General features: G+C 44.4%; 1 protein-coding gene and 1 pseudogene across 1 annotated transcript in view; both read left to right on the top strand.

Moving 5' to 3' along the window:
* Positions 1-14816, top strand: part of LOC8038365 (peroxidase) — a 264537-nt gene extending 249721 nt beyond the window's left edge. The window contains exons 10-12 of the mRNA XM_029989515.3: positions 6798-6967; positions 8429-8534; positions 14556-14816. Of these exons, the coding sequence (XP_029845375.1) occupies positions 6798-6967; positions 8429-8534; positions 14556-14631 (352 nt within the window). The 3' untranslated portion in view covers positions 14632-14816. The remainder of the gene's footprint in view (positions 1-6797; positions 6968-8428; positions 8535-14555) is intronic.
* Positions 14817-19688: 4872 nt separating this feature from the next.
* Positions 19689-22066, top strand: LOC115330212 (annotated as a pseudogene).
* The last annotated feature ends 1306 nt before the right edge of the window (positions 22067-23372 follow it).

The following is a 23372-nucleotide window of genomic DNA, read 5'->3' as shown; positions in this document are numbered from 1 at the left end:
CGAGGTCACGGGTTTTCCAGTTGCTAGCTTTTGGGTATACGCACAAACTCTTGCTACATATGGTGGATAATTACCGCGTATACAGAAGTAAAACGAAATCAGCTTACCTCCTATCTTTAGACGGCTAGTGCAGCAGAGGTAGATGCGGCTCAGCCTGCGTACTCGTTGAACGAGAACGATCCTGAAGTCACGTTTACATAGCGGCTGATTTGCACTGTTTCCGGGGCCTCAAGCGGCAAGTTTCGGTTATATTTGCCGCGCCCCAAACAAAACTTTGAGCGTCGAAATCTTTAAAACTACGCACAATAACCAGAAAATATTACACCTTGAAATTCAGGGACGCTGACTGCGCTAAAAACAGCATAATCCCAAAATCGAAAGTCTGGACCGGAGTTGCCCTTTAAGGACGGAAGCATTAATCTATAAACAATAAAGTATGTTCTAATAGCTCTAAAAAAAAAAGAACGGTCATCTACATGTCTATATCAAACCCAAAATGCTGTGTTGGCCATTGCTCGTCTTTTGCTTAATTTAGAATACCAGGTGATTTTTATTAAAATACGACGACCAACCAATCCCTAAATCAGGGGCCCAACGTTTCGAAGCCGGTTCTACTTCTTCTTCAGGGGCGACTATGGAGGAAAGGAGCCGCAATCTTCCTATTCCTCTATGACGGAGGCGAATGTGCATGATCCCATCTTCTTCCTCTTTGATCGTTTTTTGAACACAACAGGTGGAGTCCGTTCACATACACAGATGGCAGTGCACCAAGAGACCTATTAATGTTTGTTGGCGTGGTATGAATGTGCCAAGATTCAAGGAAGAGCCTCCGGCGAGGATTAGTTTCAATGTCCAGGATACGTGTGTTTAGAAAGTCAATGCGGTGGTCATTTTTTTCACAGTGTTCAGCAACCGCGCTGCGCTCTTGATTGAAGTTGCGCACATCAGCCTTGTGTTGACAAATCCGTTCATGATAGTTCTTTGTTTCCCCGATGTACGAGGACGGGCACTCCGCGCAGGGAATCTCGTACACCACACCTTGCGCTTTCTCTTTAGGGGGCCGATCTTTTGGTCGTGGCATAAAGCGTCCAAGGGTTGAAATTGGCTTGTGGGCCATCTGAATGCCCTCCTTTGCTAGCACCCGTGCCAGCGCTTCACTTGTTCCCTTGATGTATGGGACGCTGATGCGCGTGGTTGGCCGGCGTTTCGTATCAATCTGCGACTGGTGGTGTTGTCGGCTGCGGTTTTGACGACGGGCAATGCGGTGTATGAAGCTGCCTGTGTATCCGTTCTTCTTGAGGTACGAGATTCCCTGCGCGGAGTGCCCGTCCTCGTACATCGGGGAAACAAAGAACTATCATGAACGAATTTGTCAACACAAGGCTGATGTGCGCAACTTCAATCAAGAGCGCAGCGCGGTTGCTGAACACTGTGAAAAAAATGACCACCGCATTGACTTTCTAAACACACGTATCCTGGACATTGAAACTAATCCTCGCCGGAGGCTGTTCCTTGAATCTTGGCACATTCATACCACGCCAACAAACATTAATAGGTCTCTTGGTGCACTGCCATCTGTGTATGTGAACGGACTCCACCAGTTGTGTTCAAAAAACGATCAAAGAGGAAGAAGATGGGATCATGCACATTCGCCTCCGTCATAGAGGAATAGGAAGATTGCGGCTCCTTTCCTCCATAGTCGCCCCTGAAGAAGAAGCCGAACCGGCTTCGAAACGTTGGGCCCCTGATTTAGGGATTGGTTGGTCGTCGTATTTTAATAATCATTTCCCCAACGAGACAGACTTCTGTCAAATGTTTACTTTTAAGTCAGGTGATTTTTGTTTAAATTCGAGCAAATTTATTACAAACAATACTTAAAAGTTGCCCTAATACGGTTTGTGCAGGTCAGTTATGCGACAGGGGGACATTATGTGAGTGGCTCACCTTTGTGATAAGCCAGTTAAATATTTAAAATTTGTTAATGCAATTTTTATTATTAAAAATGGACATATGGTCCCGATCAGAAACTTAAAGAGCGTTATCGAAAACCACTAAATCAACATTTTTTTAGAATGACCGGAAGCTTGTGGGAAACTCGGGGGCGCGCAAAATTTACCACTCGCAAAGCAGGCGAAAAGCTAGCAGTGACGGAACGCGAATGATTTGATAATTCTAGCGTTCCAACCACTGCTACCTTTGCGCCTGCTTCACGAGTGGTGACTTTGGCGCGCCCCCGAGTTTCCCACCCGCTTCAAGTCGTTCTAAAAAGAGCTGATATGGCGGTTTTCGATGACGCCCTCTAAGTTTCTTATTAAAACCATATGTCTGCTTTCACTAATTAAAAAAGTTATCTAACAAATTTGAGTTACTTATCCGACTTATCACAAAGATCAGCCAACCACATAATGTCCCCTTGGCCGTATAACTCACCTGCGCAAACCGTATTAGTGCATCTTTTACGGAATTTCCGTAATAAATCTGGTCGAATTAAAAAAAAACCGCTATATCTAGTACGAAAAGCCTATATTACTGAAATTAGGGTTCATCAGCGCATGCATAATAATGATTGATCATAGTAATAATAAAAAAAGAACTCTGAGACAAGGGACAAAAGAGGTGACTTAGGTTGTCTTCTCTTTTTTCTCCCTAGTCTGAAGGTCGTTGTTTTTTTCCCGCGTCTATATTACATTGCTAATTCGTCTTTTGAAGACACTTTTGAATGTTAAGTTTTATTGACGAATTAATTACTAGATATAGCGGAACGTTTTCATCAAAGTCCAGGCATGCAGTTTTACTCAAGAGGTCGGTTTTCATTCAGTCATATTAGGGTCGCTCAAAAGAAAATACATACACGTAACTTGATTTCTATACTGTCCATTTTTGTCTCAATATACGTTGTTTATCGAGAACATAAGCTTTGTTCAATTAAGCTATGTTTTTAACATTTGCGAATGCCATGCTTTCAAGCTAGCTTGGTATTCCTTGTCTTTCCATTGTCTCCACAAGCCAAAGCGGTGTCGGTATTGCTGGTCGTGGAGGCAATGTTTCACTAATGGTTAGGAAAAAACTTGCAGCTCAATGCTAGAAGAATTCTGATGCGGGAATGAAATATTTTGAAGCGTTATCTTTGCTTGCGGATTGCAACATATCCTCTCTCTTTCGTAGACCGCCGGGTGGATGTACAACATTTTTTTTCCGAGACACATATCTCAGTTGCTAATGAGAACAAGTATAAAATTATGCTGGGGGAGATTTTAACATAAATATGTGTTGGATATCCTGATAAAAAGACGAATGGATCTCCTGTATAATGTCGGTGGTTGTAATATTGTCATTACGTCCCGCACGGGAATCACCTCTGATTCTTCAACATTGCTTGATCCACTTATCAGAAGTCTATTTATTTATCCAGGAGCAGCCATCTTCGATGGTTGCTGTTGGTGCAGGAAGGCGGTTCCACTCTCCACATTTGCGTGGTAAAAATGACTGAAATAAGCCATTAGTTCTGGAGAATGGATCTCCGACCTTATCAAAATGATCTACTCGAGATTAAATGCATTGAGACGGAAAATATGTTTGTCCCAAAGGTAGCTTGAGAAAAAGACAGAGTCTTAACTTTTTGCGGCGAGATGCTAGATATGATAAATCAATATTAAATTATGTGGTCCTTATGCTGGCTGTTTCATTGTAAAAGAGTACAAAAAAAAACGGAGATATTTGAAACCATTTCTACTGCGTAAATTAAGTTTTCTCTTTTAATTAACGATCCCAAACTTATTTTACACATTCAAGGATGAGGCGAGTTAGTGTTTTTTACAGTGTTAGTTTGAGAGACTAGGATGAATGATAAACGTTGGGTTGCTAATATGCAACATTCTCTTAGCGTTTTTAATTACATATGCAGTGTGAACGTTCCAAGACAGATTGGTATAAATATAAAGACCAACATCGTTATAAAGAAAAAAACATAAACATTGACATTGATTGATTGATAACACATTGCGGCGTCAAATGGCTGGTTGTCAATATAGTGAAGTGAGAATCCTTGAGTTATTCCGGGAAAAAGGAAATATTTATATTTGTTAATATTCACATCAATAAAACAAGTTTCACACAATAAAAATATAGGGTCAACATCAGATTGAAGATTTGTTAAGTGATCCTTTCAAATAATTTCCCTTAAAACTACGCTGTCGTTTGTGAACATGTGGATTCGAGGGGAGACGCCATAAGGTATATCGTTAATATAGATAAGAAAAAGTAGAGGACCAAGCACGGAACCTCGCGGTACACCGGAGCGAAAGCAGGTTATCTCAGAGTTTAGATTGTTAGCCGAAAAAACCTCTGAAGGATGAACCTAAAGATATTAAAGCCATGCTAAAAGTTTAGAGTCGAGGTTAAGTTGTAATATGTTAAGTAATAATTTGTGACATGCAGTATGGAACGCCTTTGGAATATCTAAAAAAATGCAATCGGCTAAAAAAGAGTGCTCGAGAATAACAGTTAGCTTATGCGTGAAGGATACCTGTTGTGTTTCGCATGAATAGGATTTTTGAAAGCCGTGTTCTGAAAATGTGGAAAACAAATCAGACTCACGAAAATTAGCCAAGTTCAAAAAAGTAATGTGCTCTAAGGTTTCCACATGCGATGCTGCTAAGAGAAGTAGGTCGAGAATTACATGGGGAATGCTTGTTACCTGATTTATGAAGTGAAATCACCTTCCCGACCTTCCGCTCAGCAGGAAGACAATTATTGTGGAGTGAACTAAAGTGGCGAAGCGGGCTAGTTGGTTCATGATATAAAATTTAAAAGCGCTAACAAAGACGAGGGCGAAAAGGAAGGCGAACAGGACGAGCGCTTACTCTCAACTGAACATTTATTTAAAGACAGCTAAAGCAAACAACCTCCGGCAAAAATACACTGAATGGCTTAGTGGCGTCACTCATCATCGTCAATAAAATCACTTTCTTTTTGAAGCTGAAAAATTGACGGCTGGCTCACGCAGCCTTCGGTGCCCTCCTTCTTTATAGCATGCGCTTCAAGCACTTCCCTTGCAGCTTTTTCACGAGCCCTCCACACGATCGTGGTATTTTGAAAGTTGGGCTGGCACAGACAGTCTCTGCAATGAAGAGCCAAGTGTCCTCCAGGTGTTGAGCGCAAAGCCAATTTTGGGCGCAGTGTAAGTTGGCCCAATCATGGCCACGGATTCAGGAAAACAGAACGACGCGCGCTTATGCAGCGTCAATCATGCTAAAAGATTTGTAGATTGTAACGTGGGCCTGGTGTACAGAATACCGCTGAGATGCGGTAGGGTGTATATCGGCCAAACAGGACGGTGCGTAAATGAGAGGATGCGCGAGCATGACCTGGCTTTGCGCTCAACACCTGGAGGACACTTGCCTCTTCATTGCAGAGACTGTCTGTGCCAGCCCAACTTTCAAAATACCACGATCGTGGGGAGGGCTTGTGAAAAAAACTGCAAGAGAAGTGCTTGAAGCGCATGCTATCAAGAAGGAGGGCACTGAAGGCTGCGTTAGCAAGCCGTCAATTTTTCTGCACCAAAAAGAGAGTGATTTTATTGACACGTGGTAATGAGTGACGCCACTGAGTGATTCAGTGTATTTTTGTCGGAGGTTGTTTGCTTTAGTTGTTTTTAAATAAATGTTTAGTTGAGAGTAAGCGCTCGTCCTGTTCGCCTTCCTTTTTTGTCCTCGTCTTTGTTAGCGCTTTTATATTTTATAACATTGTGAAGTGTATGTTGGAAAATCTTTGACAGTATAAAATAAAAATAACAATTAATAATTAGCAAAATCTCGGGGTTAATTAAATCGTAGTTAGGAGCGGGAGATGGCTTAAGAGTTCTAATCACTGTTTTCACACCAGTGGGCTCAATTAATTTCGAAGGCATGAAATATAGTCCCGTTGGTGAGGAGGTGGTAGCGAAACAGTTTCGGTTGCGGAAAAGTTACGCTTAACAAATGAAAGACGTTTACAAATCTCTGTAACGCGAGAGTAGAGTGCTGCTCTTGAAGAAAAGGAGGAATGCCCCCCTGCTGCTCCGTACCCTCTCCTCCTTCTCTCTTCCTCCTGTCTACCCCTCGTCCCCTCCTCCTCCGGAGGTCGTCCTCCTTTCCTCCTCCTCCCCTCCATCCTTCTCTCCTCCTCCGTAGGTGATGTCAATTTAAAGCAGTGTCGTACAGTTTATATCGAGTAGATTCTGTGCTAGCACCCTAAGTTGATGTAATTCTACATTGAGATGGACTTCTGGCGGAGTCTTGCACTAACGGCTTAAACCACCACCGGAGCATAACAGCGTTCTAGGGTACTTTTCTTACGAACCAAATGCGGCGCCATACGAGATTGCGCACTCTGCCGCCAGACTACATACACTCACATCGCGCGCGGAAAGCATGACGCCATTAAACGTCTGAGTTTCCCGTGAAGGCATAATGGAACGAAATGTCACGGGAATGGGGAACTGTGTCCACCATATTTAGAGAAAACCTTTCCCGCTAATTTAGTGATGGACATTCTAGACTACTTCTAGCATAAATATTTCCCTGGTCAATTTTGAGAGCCACTCCCACCTAATTAAGCAAATAATGGCTCCCGCTAAATTTGGCGAAGAATTTTTTCAGCCACAAAAGCCACGCAGCACCTAGGGGATCCGCTGCAAACCCTCGCCCATAGCGTCCTTCGCCGTAGAAGAGTTGGCAACATCCTTGACGGATGTTCATAGCAGCATGTTCATCCGTACAAAATCCCTGTCCACAGTAGTGTGTTTTCTTCTGACGCAGGCATGTGAACGACATTGACCTTTTTACGGGTGGTGTGTCGGAGTACTCTCTCCCCGGCGGCGTTGTGGGACCCACCTTCGGCTGCATCCTGGGCATCCAGTTCTGGAGACTCAAATACGGGGATCGCTACTACTTCGAGCACGGCGGCCAAGCCGGCTCCTTCACCCCAGGTGATGCAGCCTCGGCAGCCGCCGGGTCGTATGTGGACCTGCTCGGCTGTCTGGTCAACTATTTTAATTTTAAATGAAATTTATTTCGCCCATACATGCGATCATACGACGGGAGTCAAAATGCCACCATACATTAGATTCCTCAGGTCCACCCCCGTTTTCTCGTCAATGCAGGAAGAACAATAAGATAGCTTTATGATAACAAAATATATATTTTGAAAACGGAGACAAAAAGCCCGCAAACCTCCCAAGTTTAAAAAATACTCGTCTTTTTACAATTTCTAAACATCTAGTCGTGACCAATAAGTTAGGTAGCACACTGTTGATTTAAAGTGGCGTTGGAGTTTTAAGCTGCGAGATTTTTTCCTATGAAATTACGCAGAAAGGATGTGGAGCTTTATTAACATAGCAATGGCGCAGTGCCTTATGTGTTAGGGTATTTCATACACAAATATAAGAGTAAAAACAGAAATTTAAATTATATAAAATATAAATATTAAAGACAAGAAGAACATCTACGCCAACCACACACTTAAGTGAGCAAAAGGAATGTTTATTTCCGCGCACACAAAAATCACTCACTCACCAGGATCTAGGTTTAAATAACAACGGAGGATGGCCTTAGAGACAGGAGTCCGGCCTCTGGCTATGACAACCACGCTCGTGTCTTCTCTTTACCAAGCTTTGTTTCTCTCACAAGAGAAGGGGCTATTATCGCCACTCCTCATGTTTATAATTTTAATAGTTCTGGTCTCATAAATCTTATTTCACGCCTTGTCAAAGCAAGCGACAAAGATGCTACTTTTTTCGTTTTTTTTTTTTATTAGGACTGTGTCGATGATTTTACGCCCAAATTGCTGATGATGTGTTCCCAGAACCGTTCGGTTACCAAACTCAGGCGTGCACCCGACGCACTCCTTCGCAAGAACAGCGAAGGAATAAGTTGTGTGATCAGTTTTTGATGTTGTTTTAGTTTTGGTAATTTTTTTTGCCGACAATTGGGCTCTAATCTACTCATAGCTATAGATGAGAATTTTAATAATATATCCGGTTGAGCATGCACATATCATATTGATGTGTAAGAATTAATAATCAATAAGGACGGAACGGGGAGGGCTCATATTTTTCCTAAAGGCAGCTTGTCGTTCGCTCTCTTTTATTTTTGGTATTGCCATTCTCTACTTGCGTTATGCTAGATTAGAATCTTTACAAATCTAGGAAAACTTACCAAGCTATATCTAGATTATTACCCCATACTTCTGATGGTCCTATGCGGTCGTACACTTGAGTCCCTTTGGAAAAGAACCTGCAGAAAATGGTATTTACGCCAGCTACAGAGAGCACGTTTGTGTCACAAGCGTACCTGCAGAAGAAATGTTTCCCCTCGGATGTAGATTTGGCTGCAGGGAGGTTTTATGAGACCTCGAAGCTAGTGAACACTAACAACATGACTTATTGCAGCCCAGCTGACAGAACTGAGAAGGACAACCCTTTCGAAAATCATATGCGACAACAGCATCGGTCACCAATCAGCACAGAGATACGTCTTCAGGACCATCTCGGACAGGTGAGTGTGACGTTCAATGTACGGAATGTAAGCGTGACAATAGTGGACACCAAAAATGCTTAATGGAGTGCGATTGATTCGCATGCACTCGTTGGTAGTATAATTAATATTACCTACAACAAGAGTGACAATGACAAGATGCGTATGACCATGCAGCACCATTCTCAGTCAATTTAGGGCGACTGAATAGAACGTTTTCAAGCCTGAGGACCATCTAGGAGTTGCTGCGTAAATTCTCTGGGTCCGTGAGTGGCGAGACACCTAACATGAATTGAAATGGAGGGCAGCGTTCGGAATGAGCTCGGCTCAGCCAGTAACGAAAACGAGTGCTGCGTTTGCCGAGGGTACAATCACAACTCGATGTCGCTCGATGGGCTGTTCAAAAGGGTCTATTATTGCACCCCCCTAATACTCAGGAATTCAAGGAAGGGAGTCCACAAAATAGGTATTTGTCCAACCATGCCAATGTTTTCTCTTCGCTTGTGCACTCTCATAGTCAGGTTCGCACATGCGCGTTTGAGAAAGCTCGAGTTAATTGAGCTCCTTCTCAGCCACTTAAGACGAGAGAACATACTCGCACACTCGGGCCATCCATTATTTTGCCTTGGATTTCGTTCTAAATATGAATTTTTAGTATTAGACGTAGAATATGTAGAATCAATATTCTATATATTTGTAGATTTTTCGCGGGTTATTATTACCGTGGCTTCCAATATATTTAGAATCTTATAATATACTCGTGCCTATGCATAGTCCGTTGATTTCTCCTCACAAATTATACACAACCTTCATTCTATATTTGGTGACATGTTAATAACTCAGTGAGAAATGTCCCTGAGGGGGATTCATATCACTCCGACTGTCAATCACATCAAGTCGTTTCAGTCACGTCATCGACGTTCCAGCCTGGCTGATCCCATTGTACGACCAAACGTTCAAATATGGCGATGTCTACCTAGCAACAAAGCTCAAAAGACGCCGGTTTTAAGCTGCTATTTTCAGTCCTTTCTTATGGTCTGTACCTACCCAAGTTTATTTTAAAAAGTTGAGACTCTATCTGCTATAGCTTCTGGTACTTTGCGTTGACGTATGAACCAGTGCAGCGACGGTATAGCCAACAAAATGTTTGACGTGCGCCGCTGAGACAATGCACCAGAAGTAGTAACCTCTTCAGTGGATTTCTGTAACTGATCCCACCGCAATTTGCAGATTGAGGAAGGCGGTGCCTAAAAACTAAAATTTGTGGTGGTATAACTTTTCTTCGAACTAGTTTCCGTGGGAATACATGAAATGTTTGTGGGCATCACTGCCTACGGCTGCGTGCGAGTAGTATGACCACGATGACACGAAGCCGTACCCGGTGACTGCGGCGCTACGTTTCTCAAACGTGAAGGCGTTTGGGGTAACAGCCGTGTAATTCGACTTGGTGCTTCAGAAATTACCGCGACGCTGTGTAACTACTTCTGAAACGTTAGACAGGGTGTTCCCGATGTGGTTAAGGATGCCCAGCATACGCCAAGCGCCCGCGACGCCGCCAGACGAAGACACGATTTGGATTGCCGAGACCTTCTCAGCATATAAACGAATGCGCCTTAATGCTGATAACGACGCCAAAGAACTTGAAGTTCCTGATGTCTAGTGACCACTTGTCTTCGGTTGAGGGTGACGCCTGCCTTTAACAAGCGATGAAGGAATTTTCGTTGACGAAAGTCATGTTCTAAACCTGCCCTAATGAAAAGCAAAATGTCGAATATAATGTTGACAACCTGCGACTAGCTTCCAAGGATACGCGACATTTGATTTTCAAAGTATTCCGGTGCAGGCGTGATCCCAACCGGCACCTGACGAAATCAGCACCGGACAAACGCGGTTATAATGCTGGTACAGTTGTGGAACCCGAACAACAGCCTAACCCGGTAAAATGTGGATGTAGAGTGGAACTTATCGAAAATGGCTCCTCCAGGACCTGAATCATAGTTTCACGGTAGGTAGCACAAAACATTTCCGGATAACCGCCTAGCCGAGGCGGTTCAGGCTCACACAGTGCCTGTAGTTGTCCCGAGACCGCAGTGACGGCGATCAAGCGAGTTCATGAGTCTGTGGAGCTTTCAATAAGATAAGTCACACTCTTCACTCGAAACTTGTCTAGCTCCATCTTGACTTCATCACAGAGAAGAAGTGGAAGGCACAAGGTTACGCACAATAAGAGTGTCGCGTCTGGTTTACGTTGAACCGTGCGCACTTCAGGGAGCGTTCCAAGCGCTAAGAGTAAGCACTGGCTTTCCCTTTAGTGCTTGCCGTATAACTGAGGGTTTCGTTAGACATAAAAAAATCTCAAGGTGGTTGACATTCATACTGAGTCCCTCGCTAAGTTATGTCATATGTGATGGTTTAAGACTTTTAAACTTGACTTTGCAACTACCGTATTTTCCGCCAAAACAAAGTACGCAGGATCAAAATTTGCTTTAAAAACAAAGCTTCTTACGTTGTTTACGCCTGCTGCCTAATCGGAACAAAGAAAGTTTGTCGTTTGTTCATTGAGAAATACCTGCTTTTTTAGCTGATAAATAAAATTGAATGATGCATAAATCCTTAATAATAAAGACTTTCATTTAGAAAATACCGCCCTGTCTTGTTGTATTGCACGATCTGGAAAAGCAAATATTTCTTCAGTCTGCACTTGTAGATAGTCCGCGACATGTAAAATTTTTAGGCATGTATTGTAAGGAAAGTACGGTAGTGAGCATTCAGCAACGTTCCTCTTTGGTGATGATATCAGGATTTCTCGAGGAGTTCGACGTCGGACAAATCGCTTTTCCAAGAGGTGTCGTAATCATCCAGCCTGATGATGATAGAGTCCATGTGGACACTGGAAGCGCTGCCTTTCTTGAATTCTCCTTCCACCTCAACGACGTCTCACTCCACTGTTCCAGTTGTTCGTTGTGACCTTCGCAGCTTCTTCACTGTGTAGTTTCTTGACGTCCGCGAGTTTGAACGTATCATCCCACACAGCAACATTATTCTTTATTTGAGCCATGGTGATTTCAATGGTGTTGATATCACAGTTGTCGGTATGAGTTTTACCACAGTCCAGCCAGCGCTATCGGGATCAGCGTCAACACGGTACCTCACGAAACGTTGTTTTATTAATAAAACATTACCAAGGAGTCGTTTCTTCGACATCTTTGTAGCACCATTGAAGTGCTTTGGGCGATAGCCGCTTCTAAATTACTTCCTTACGGGAAACAGTCTTCGGCACCGCTTGCTCTCTCCGGGACTGGTAAGGAGCGTTGTACATAACGTGCACACACCCCTTGGGCATCTTCTCCAGGGCTACTGCAAACCAGCTCACAAAGCAGTTGCCGTCTTTTTTTTTTGTTGTTGTTTTATGATAATCCCCTCTTGTTGCCCACGAGTCATCCCGGCCACCATGAAAGAAGCCTTTCTTGCTGCCGATGTGGGTCACGATCAGGCGTTGGCCCTTCCCCGATGACTCTCTCAGACACGTCGTGAGTCCTCACATGGAGGCGTCGTGGCACGAAGTGACGGTTATGTGAACCATCAACCTTGATGTTGCGTACCCTGACCTTACAATGTCTGGTCCAGATAGGAACTCTTCCGATTTTCTTCTCTCTGTACCAAACTCGTACCTCTGCGGCCGCGCGAGGACGCCTTCTCGTTTGATCGAACAATAGTCTTTCTCCCTCTTCTTACGCCGGGAAACAATTTATCGGAGATGATGAGGCACCTAACAGGGCTCCAGTGAGGGAAGACTATCACTTGCGCGACATTCGGTTCCTATATTCGCGACCGCGGGAATATCGTTTCTCCGGAAGCATCGGTGTACGCACAACCTCAAAGCACACAACGCAAACGTGCCATGAATGATGCTGCTCCGCTTCTTATCATCACTTGCTGGACGATTCCAAGAAGATGTCGCCTAGCTTTCGTTGTTTGACTTCACCTCTTTCCCAATGTTGATTGCGGTCCGATCGCTGGCACAGAGCAGATCGCCGACATCCTTGCACGCGTCCTTCACAAATGGCTTTATGTGCCCACTCCGCAACTCAACACAAGCATTCTGATTCAGCAGCTGTTTTAGTTGCCGAGGATACGACCGGGCATTTTGTTCTTCTGGAAGGACTTGTGCCTTGGTATAGACGAATAGCCCTCATCGGGCTCGCACGACAAGGAACAATCGCATTCTGATGTTAACTCGTTGAGATATTTGACAGAAGGCGGAGATGCAAAACTGGCGTGCTGACTTGTAAAAACCCGAGAAGCGGAGATTTGCTGTGTTGACAAATTTATGACCATTGGTTTATGAAGACTATTAAACTAAAATAGATAATATCTTTTTATCTGAGAAAACTATACTACTCACATTTATTTTCACCAAACGGAATGTTTAATTTTGTTGTTGCCCTTGTTGCCCTATGCAAGGTATGCAATGATTTTTAATAGACGATACTTTTTTTCCTTAATACGAAACTCCTTTCAATGAACCTTCAACCTTATAGCCGTTTAAAGCTTCAGATGAAATTTTTAATGGCTTAACATTAAATTTTTGGGAAAGGATAGCGGCGTTTCTGGGAGACTATGTTCTGGACAGCGGAAGGGCCAAATAAGGCTCAGCGGGGCGGGATTATATTGATTTTTTGGCCTGTTACCGAGAATAGTTATACGCAAATCCGATCCTTCCCGATGCATGGCACCCGTTTGGAGTGTTTCCTCTCCTCGTAAGCGGTACGAGGGAATGCAACGGGCTCTAGCGCACCCAAACGCTATTGTGTGAGACAGCGTTACGAGTGGTGTATGCCTGTCCAGAAACACGCGCACAATTTAAGCTACCTTGAGTTATACCCAATTCGCATGGCAGCGTAAAGGCACCTTTGGCACAAGTACCTGTAGTAGAGGGAGCTGGAGATCGTGATCGACCGGCGCATAAAGGTCCCTTTCCCTACGGGAGGTCCTGTGCTAAACGGAACTCGCCAAGCTTTCTTTACAGCTACAGGGAGTAGCCTCGGGCCCACGAACTCAAAATAATATCGCAGATAGATAAATATATTTTGTTGAATGCATTATAACAAATTGAATACATATAAATAGCAAATTATCAAATCATTGTGAACAGAAATGTGATGGAATAATACATTGACAAAGAATGCATACTCCAGCTAGCGAGTAGCAGCGGCGGCACGCGGAAAACTCTGTTTCCTACGAACCCGAACGCGATGGAATACTGCGAACACTTTTTCGAGGTAGGCGAATCGTCCAACTCTCCCGCCCAGGACTTCAGTGAGAACTTTGCGAAATAATGGAGCTGCTAAACAGAAAAAGGTCACCCGCCTCACAATGGAAACTCGTAAACGCAGATGATTTAGGTCCAGTACGGCCAGAGGGTTCGGACATTTTAAAGCAAGACTGATTTAGGTGTGACCCTATACTAAGAAAAAAATAAAGTGCCGCAAAAGCGAATACACATAACATTTAGTTTGTAAATGTGATATTTCACACACAATAATCAAAAAGTGTGCGTCAACCCGATTTCGATGAATAATTGTTTATCACGTGCTCCTCTCACGGTTTAGCAGGAATGCAATCGACATCAACTTACAGTGCTTCGTTTATTTATCGTGTGATCAAGAACTCTGTTTCCTAAGGGTAAATTCAGCTGAGGGACCTACGTTAAAGGTACCTTTACGGTGCCGTGTGAATGGGGTATTAGACTGCAGTATCATTTGTTTTAATTCATCGAGCAATATTGACGGTAGGCTTAGGCAGGAAGCTTACGCGTGGATGCGAGTGTTCGCCAAAAGGTGACGCAGCAGTCGTTTCCGGTATGAGCTTTGACACCGAGAGCTCACGCAGCCCCCAGGTCCAATACATAAGAAGTAGAGGACCCGGATCGTATGAACACGTGTTCGTTCTACTGAAAAAGGTAAACTGTGCACAAATAACTCTTGGCTGACATCAATCTTCGAAGCCTGACTGACCAGGACTGTTCACTCGCCGGTGCAGCAATCCAGAGGTTCCATGCTCCAGCTTGCCTGTGATGAACATGGATGCCTGGATCGAGATCCCAGTCCGTTCGTAGTCCCCAGCCAGCGAGAGAGTTGTTCTCCGGACCTTCTGGCCTTCCCGTAGGGGTCTCCGGCACGACCACTGAGGGCCGCCGTGGCTCCGAGCGAGAGCAGCAACGCGCCCCGCGGCCCAAGCGGCGCGCCCGGCACCGCGTGCCAAACAGGGCCGAGCCCAATAAAGACTGCCGTTCTTCCTCTCCCCGTCTCTCTCCCTCGGCGATTCTTGTCATATTGTACGACGGGACTCCTGAAATCGAACAATTCCCGATGGCTTCTTCGGTTCTTTAACAGATAATGTGTTACTTATATCCTATGGCTGGTACCTCACCAATTCCCGTTTCCAGCAAGTCCTGATTGGACCGGTGCGAGCCGCACCCTGACGCAGGCCTCCTCACTGAGGGGACACGTCTGACAGCGGAACGTCATTTCCTGTTACTCCGGCGGCTCCCTTCACGTGACCGAACATGGATCGACGTGAGAAATACGCTATAGTCCTAGCAGGCGCTTAAAGGGGTACGGAAACCAAATTCTGGAGCTCATTTCTTTGTTTCAACACGACGCAGGTAGCAGCACAACCACAGAAACATAAATATTGCGCTACAAAACGCAAGAAAACATATTATAAAGTGAATTAAACGATAATCAAAAACCACCTGGTAGTTGGTTATGAAGCTTCAATGGAATGTCGTGATGACAACATGCCTCTGAAAGCAGCGCCGCAGCGGTATGTCCGCTCACTGGTATAGATTGCCTAGGCCTGAACGCAATACCGAGGCGTCTTGGTGGAAAGAGCCAAAACGAAGTGAGCCACCTTGGTTTCAGCTCTCGCGCGACGTGCAAACGCGTGCTTCGGTTGTTCTCAGGTTTGGTGCGCGTGCTGGCCCCGCGATCTCTACAGCCCTTGGGTACTTCGACAAAGCGAGATTGTAACGCGTTGACGCCTCCAAGTGGCAAAACTCGTCACTACGGTACGCTTGGTCGTCCGAGGCATGATGACGTCAAGACGTCTGCCGGATCTCCCGAGATGCATCGCGCTCCTCCATGGCTGATTTTGAAGCGATAGCCAAAATCGCGGCATTTAGAGCATAAAATATAGCCATCTGCTCAAAATACGACCGTGCGATTATTCATTACAGGCTTAGCTGATCATATTGAACTCATTTCTTGATGTTTTCTCTATATTTCAAGTTTCGATTCCGTATCCCTTTAAGACTGTTGGCTTCACAGTAAAGGCTGTGGTATGTGGTTAGGGGGCTTCAAACGTAAGCTTGGTGTATGTGGTGATAAGCCATTTTTTGAAGTTGACAACGAACACGTTTACTTTGTCTTTGATGTTCCGCACCTTCCCAAAACAACCAAGAGCAATCTCCAAGCCCACAAATTTTGCATTGGAAATGAGGTCATTGAGTGGTCTTTGATTGTTGAACTTTATTGTTCTATCCATGAGATGAGCTGGCGATTGGCTCCGAAGCTTACTGAGAGATATTTTTTCAAGAACCTTTCTGTAACATGGAAGAAAATTGTGCCCCACAGGTACTGAGTGCCAGAGCTGGCCAAATTACTCATATTTTGTAATTAAATTACATTACTAATTACTTTTCTGAAAATTGCTGAAATGTAATTAAATTACATTACAAATTACCACAGCCAGAAAGTAATTAATTACCATTACAAATTACTTTTAAAAGTAATGACATTACTTTCGCATTACTTTTGTATACTTTTAAATATAAAGGAGCTATTGATAACTTCCTTTTACAGATAACTTTATTTACATTATTTACACAGTTCATGGCACACAGCTAGAACTCTCTGTTGCATGTTTACCGATGGACAGAGGAACGCACGGGACTGATCCGTTTCCCACCCCAACCCGGACAACTATTTTTGGAGATGACTGAGGACCCTACGCGGATTATCTCTGGGAGGGGGGAGAACAATTGTCATTGTTCGCAAAATCGCGTCAAGGGCCGTTCCACCAGGGGCCTTAGTTCGACCTACTTCCCCTCCTTCGTTTCCCGAGAATGTCGAGCAGAAAAGCTCGAATGGAAGGCACTTACCGGCCCTATTTCTCACAGTGGAAGATAACACAGAGAGGGTACGCAGTATGCATCAGAAAAAGTAAGCGGAAACTTTCAAGACGGGCCAGAAAACGTCGAATGCAAAAGCGCAAAACATAGGTAGAGAATCGCGCTGAGCGGGTTTTCACAGTTCAAGAGAGTGGCAGAAAATGTCTAGCTGATAGCGGGCGCGAGAGTCGCACCAGCCGCATTAGCATCAGCAACATAGCGGTGGCCAAAGAGCGTTTTTTGGAAAGGTGTAGAGGAAAAAGAAAAAGTAAAATAAAAAGAAAAGCGCTCTTGTGTATTGTGGACACAAAAAATATGCCTGGTGCGAAAAAGTAATTAGGTAATTTAATTACAATTACCGTCGCTGTAGTAATTCATTACATTACTAAATTACCTGCTACAAAAAGTAATGAATTACATTACTAATTAATGGAACAAGTAATTAAATTACTGTAATTTCATTACAGTAATTGCATTACTGCCAGCTCTGCTGAGTGCCTCACTCTTTCTTGCAATCATATCCCTTGTTTATGCCAAGGAACTTCCTGAGGCAGCCATGGCTACAGCCTATTTCTGTGATAGGATGTGCATACTTTTTGATTCTCTAAATAGCTGAAAAATTCAAGAAGACAGGGCAGAATTTGCGTCATGCCATTCTGAAGGGAGAATATGAAATATTTTATTTTCTCCACCAGTAACTCGTATGGATTTCAGCATGGCAGTTCCAAAGTAGGAGGCAGCCGTAAGCTATCATTGGGTGGCAAGTTACTATAAAAAGTGTCCTCATGCTCTGGGATGAGCTTTCAAGCAGCCATGACTTTAAGTTCTTACTTACACGACGCCTGCAGCAAGACACACTTGAGAACGTTTTTGGAGCTATATACAGCAAATGCTGGGCTGCAACACAAACCCAAATGTGCATCAGTTCACCTCAGGACTAACACCTCTGGATAAAGAAACTGTTCAAACTGTCGGACAATGAAAACGTAGAGGATTACAAGGCTGACCGCCTAAAGGAGTTGCAAATATCTTCGCACCATGAAAGTTTAATTTCAGACATTGTGGAATGTCTTCCAATTGATAACTTCCCGCCACTAGAGGATATTTCTGAGCTGGCATCAGGCATCAGGTTTAACATAATTGATGACTCGTCCACTTTTTTATTACGTTTGCGGCTATTTGATCAAGCTTTTGCTTGAACAGACAACTTATAGCTGTGGCTGTTCTCAGCTGCTATCGGATGAGTCTAATAACTTGACCAGGCCTCACCAGTACTGTCTTGTTCCTAAAGCATACCACGTGTCTGGAAAATTCTTTGGGAACTTAGTAGCACCATCACAGGCTGCCTTTCATTTCATTCAGCAACTAGGAAATCACTTTCTTTCCATAATAAGGAGTGTGACACATGTTCGAGGAGTGTGTGCCGCCTTGTATAGCACACTTTGAGGTCTGGGTGGTTTTAGCCTTTGCCCAGAGGAGTAGCACAAATGGTTTTTAAACTTGTTTTGCAGAATACGCTTGTGTTGACATGTTTGATTTCTTAACCGGAATTTGGACAAAGTTCGGTTGCACTCTTCAGTGGCTAGTAAGAACGAGACAGGTTTAACTGTTAATAGTGTATTAACAGAGGCGGTTGCCAAACCAAAAACAAAAAGCGCTTATTAAGTGGGCGGTGCAGCTTGCTCTCCAAATATTTGTTTCCCCTGTTTCCAGCGAATGTGTATCACGGCTCCCTAACAAAAATATTTGTCCACTTTCTACAAAATTTCGATAGAAAATAGTGTATAGAGGCTAAAAATATTTGAAACAAAATATATCCACTTTTGTGTCCACTGTCCATTGTTTTTAGCCGCTTTTTTCTGAAGCTATATTTCTTTTCTGAACAATTTCGGGGAATGTTTAGGGAGGTTGAATCTTGTCAGATTTCGAATACAATTCTCATTGTTTGGTAATGGCTCGCCCGCAGTGAGTTTGAGGCTATGCAAATTGGTGTTTTTTTATATTTGCCGGAAATCGGGAATTTGTACTATCCGGCATGTGCTTCGCACTGTTATAATACTCTTATGACTGGTAATGATAGCGATGTCTTATTTATTTTTGGACTTACTTCCCGTACCCGAGTCGGCGTGAAAGTGAATGCATCATACAGCATGTTCTCCGTGGAAAGCTGTTGTTAACTTGGTTCCGCTAAGGATCTATTACGAAGTGTACGATATGCCGAAGTCCTTCATATTCATTTATTTTTGTGAGTATCGATCTCTTTCGTTTAAAACATACAGAGCTTCTGAAGTAAATCATGTATACATGAATGTGGTCCAATAAAATGTGTTCGAACCACTTACTGTTGTTGACCCCAAAATGCTCCACCAGCCAGGATTCAATGCGGCAATTGTGTAACTTCAATGCTTTACAATAGAAAAAGTACAAGACATATATATACTTCTGCTTTGTGAAGTAAGTTGAAATATTGTTTGACACATTTTGCACGGACTCTATCGTAAAAAATAAAGCAAAAGTGAGTCAATATTAAAAAAAAAAAAAAAAAAAAAAAAACTGCGGCTTCGGGAGTCAAGGAGCTAGAGGCGAGCGAGGCGGGGAGGAAAGAGAGAGAGAAGGGTACCGGAGAAGCAGAGCAGAAACGCCCAAACCGAAACCGAAACTAACTTGACCGGAAACGGAATCAGATTATACTTAATACCGCCCGCTAGGAGCGCTACCTGTCACTGGTCTATCTGGGCCGCTGGGGCCTATGGGAGTTTCCGCTCTTTACCTTGTGTATATTACTCTATGGCTCCCCCTCCTGCCTGCCAGTTCTCTCCGCGTGGTGGCGCGAGCGTAGATAAACATGGCGGCGCCCTGGAATTGGCGCGGACACTGGTCTATAGGCTCCGTGCGGACGTGTTTCAAAAAGACTGGTGGCGCCATCCGGTGGGCAAGAGAACTATTGGTACGTTCCCGTCGTTCTGCTCTCGCACGGCGCGGGCTTCGTCTTTGGTTTCGTTATGGCGTCCGCAGCATCGCGGCCGAAGGAACGTACGTCGACGCATTGCTGCGTGTACGACTGTCATAACAGCTACATCAACACAGCCGGGAAGCTCCCTGCCGTGAAGTTTTATCGATTTCCTGGCAAGCCGTACGAGGCGGACCGCCGGCGCAAATGGATCGCAGCGGTGCGGCGCGCAACGTAAGACAGTTTTGTTTTTCGCGCCAACTTTCTTCGTCTTTGCTAGCTTTTTGTGCGGAAGATTTGTTTCTAGCTCGTGCAGCAAGTCACTGTTATGTGCACAGGGCAGACGGAAACTCGTGGGAACCCCCGAATCGGCAAACTAGAATCTGCAGCGCCCACTTCGTTGGGAACCAGAAGAGCTCCATCGCTCACCACCCTGCCTACATTCCCACGATTTTTCCCTCGTCATACAAGGCAAGAAACAACGTGACGACGGAGACTAAACTACAGAGATATTAACGGTTAGTAACTGGCACCTGGTGCGATAACCTTTTCGTTTCTTTTATTCGCGAAATGCATCGAAGGTCGTGGAGGACGTGAAGAGCTTACGTTTTGTTTCTTGCCTCCCGAAGATAGCGATGGAATTTTATCGGCTGGACTTAATTAGCTGCAAGTTTCAAACTTGCCCAACTTGAGCCCAGGCAAAAAGAAATTTTTTTTAGCTTTGTTTGTAAGGTCTAATATCACATCCCGAAACACAGTGTTTTTATTTCTTCTCGAGCTGGCAAAAAAAGAGCAGGACACAATCGGGTAGCCCTTCAACACCTGCATCCTCAAGTACGGAAGATGCCGGGCCCTCGACCACTGTAGCCGATCACTCAACCAGTGAGGACGACCAGGCCACCAGTGTTGAACCACCACTGCAAGAGGGAGATTCTATGCATGCTGTGAATGCGGTGAGCCAGTTTGTCCGATATGTTTTTCTGGACTTCCGACTTTCACAAATTAATATTGTTCTACGATTGCCCTGTCACATGAAGCAGACGAGTTATTCGGACAATACCGAAAAGTTTTTTGTGGTAGTGCCATCAAACTATATTGATAAAACTATATTGCCTTATGGATCTAATCACTCCCGAACTGCTGTGCACACGCAAGGTGACCTGTTCCCTCCCAACTTGCCAGAAACATTGTTTTGTTGAATGTTGTCTGAATTACAAGATTGCTTTGTAGATAGGAAACTACCAGCAAGTGACATATGCATTCCATGCAAACAGAGTGGTTGCACTATTCGTTTTGTTTCTGATTATGTAGGAGTTTTTCTAATTAGTTAGAGCAGATTGTCTGCGAAACAGTGGAAACAGTAGACCACTGATACATGCATATGGTGTTTTCACAGTTCACACAGACAGAACGAGTTGACGAAGTTGGACCCTGCAACCTCTTCTTGTCCGTGACATCAGATGGGGATGCTTCCATTCAGGTCACCCATGCTATCATGACAAGCGTCGCCCTCGAAGCAGCTACAGAATGCGCATCAACAGCTGTGGGGCCTGACCGACGGAGCTGCATCTTTGCTGGTTATGACTCTTTAGTAGGAAAGTCTGGTGCTCTTGAGGAGCTCTGCTCAGTGAGCACGGGTGTCTTTGCTTTGTTGCTCCATTTACTCAGTTCTATTGCTGTGAGAGAGAATGACATCTCCATTGAAAACAAACTGCTCATATTTCTTTTAAAACTGAAGCTCGAGATTTCATTTACGAGCCTTGGGGTGCTGTTCGGTGTGCACAGGACAACAGCAAGCCGCATCTTTTTTTCTTTTTTTTTTTGTTTTAAAGGACCTGGTCAGTGCCACAAGCTCCTGGATCCCAAATCCGTCCTCTTCCTCGGTGCACACTACCCAAAGTGCCGCTACATAATTGACTGCACCGAGGTGAGGACGGAGACTCCAGCGACTTTAGAACAGCAGCGGGCACTGTTCTCAAATTACAAGGGCTGTCACACATTGAAGTTTCTCATAGCCATTCTCCCCAACGGAACCGTTTCATTTGTCTCACAGGCGTATGGGGGCCGGAGCTCGGACACCTACATAACCATTGACTCGGGGTTCTTAGAGCGTATAGAACCAGGAGATGTAGTACTTGCAGATAAAGGGTTCCCGGGGATCAAAGCACCAGTTGAGAGCAAGCATGGAGTCATGGTGTTTCCCCCCTTCTCAAAAGGCCAGTTGCAGTTTACGTCTGCTGAAATGGAGGAATTCACGTTGAGAGAGCTATTCAAAGGATAAATATTTTCAATGTTCTGGACAACAGAGTCCCCACTGAACTTATTTCTAGCATGACCGACATTGTGCGCATCTGCTGTGTACTGGTGAATCTTCAGCCACCAATCCTTACGAAATAATTCAACAGAACAGAACCTCATTACATTCTTAGGCAACCGGGACCTAGGATTTGTGACTTCAGGGTGAAAAAGGGTACTCAGTTATTTTTCTTTGTGATGGTTTTGAATATGTATATGGCATCTATCGCATATCTTTGTGCTAACGGTTTAATGTCGAAGTCTGCCAGGAATTTCTTTTTCAGTGCAGTCCTCTTTAAATGCTAAAGTGGAGATGGTGGTGCATGTTGGGCTGTAGGGCTACTTCTGTGACTTGTTTCTTTTGCTTACATTTATGTTTCACATCCCTTTAATTATGTCATTTGTTCGTCTTGTAATGTTGAGTACTATAATAAAAATGTATACTTCGCAGGAGCGTTGATGAATGAGAGTAGATATGCAGCCATTGAGAACATGTATTTATTAACAGCTGATTTTCAACCGCTATTTACATGAGGTTATAGGCCATATGGAAAAATAGGCATCACATTGTACATTTATACAAAGAGAATATTAACATCTTGGCCTGGAAGCAAAGGTACTGAGAAAACAGCATGCCATCTGGCACTGTGAGTTAGTGAATAAATAAATAAATAAACCAAAGACATACCTCGACGACACCATGGATGCTGCAACCTGTCCTGGCAACATACAATACAAGCAACATTTGCCACTAGGAAATAAGGTATGTAAGCGCAACTGAATGACTTAGGCGACCCCTGCGCCTTGACCGGGCCACAACACGTGGACGATAAATAGAATTGACAGAATTTACAATTGAGAAATACAATCAGTAATTTAACAGGTGAAAAACGATGCTGCTTGAAAGAGCTTATTGACCATCGTTTATTGACGAGCTTCTTTGCGCAGATATAATGAACCAATCCAGTGACCGAAGATATCTATTCTCCCAATACCACTAGTAACGAAATGAATGCAGACTAGTCCCATTCACAGCTCCTTTAAATGGAGCGGCGTCGCGCCCCGCGTGCCCTGCGTACGTGCGCTCGTCCTCGCTCGACCGTTCGGGACCTCACGAAGGAGCAGCGTCGCGTCTTGTCCACGCCGCGCTGCCAGTGCCGTACTCGGCGACCGTCCTCGCTGTGCCGCGTGCGTGCGATCGTCCGTACTCGTCGCTAGGCCTAAATCTTCATCGGGGGCTCCGTGGATAGAGCGGTGTTGAGCGTGCGCCGCGCTGCCAGTGACATACCCGGGGGCCGTCGCCGTGCGTGCCCTTCTCCGTCCGTACTCGTCTTTAGGCCTCTTGCTTTCGCGCTGGGAGTTAGTCCCAGACACGAAGCTTTGGGGCTCTCCGGCGCGGGACGCGGCGCCCGAACACGTGTGTGCTGGGCTCTATATGTTT

The sequence above is a fragment of the Ixodes scapularis genome, unplaced genomic scaffold (assembly GCF_016920785.2).
Source record: "Ixodes scapularis isolate PalLabHiFi unplaced genomic scaffold, ASM1692078v2 PGA_scaffold8__174_contigs__length_109621045, whole genome shotgun sequence".
NCBI classification, from domain to species: domain Eukaryota; kingdom Metazoa; phylum Arthropoda; class Arachnida; order Ixodida; family Ixodidae; genus Ixodes; species Ixodes scapularis.
The sequence above is the reverse complement of the archived record's forward strand: the minus strand, read 5'-3'. Positions and strand labels throughout refer to the sequence as shown.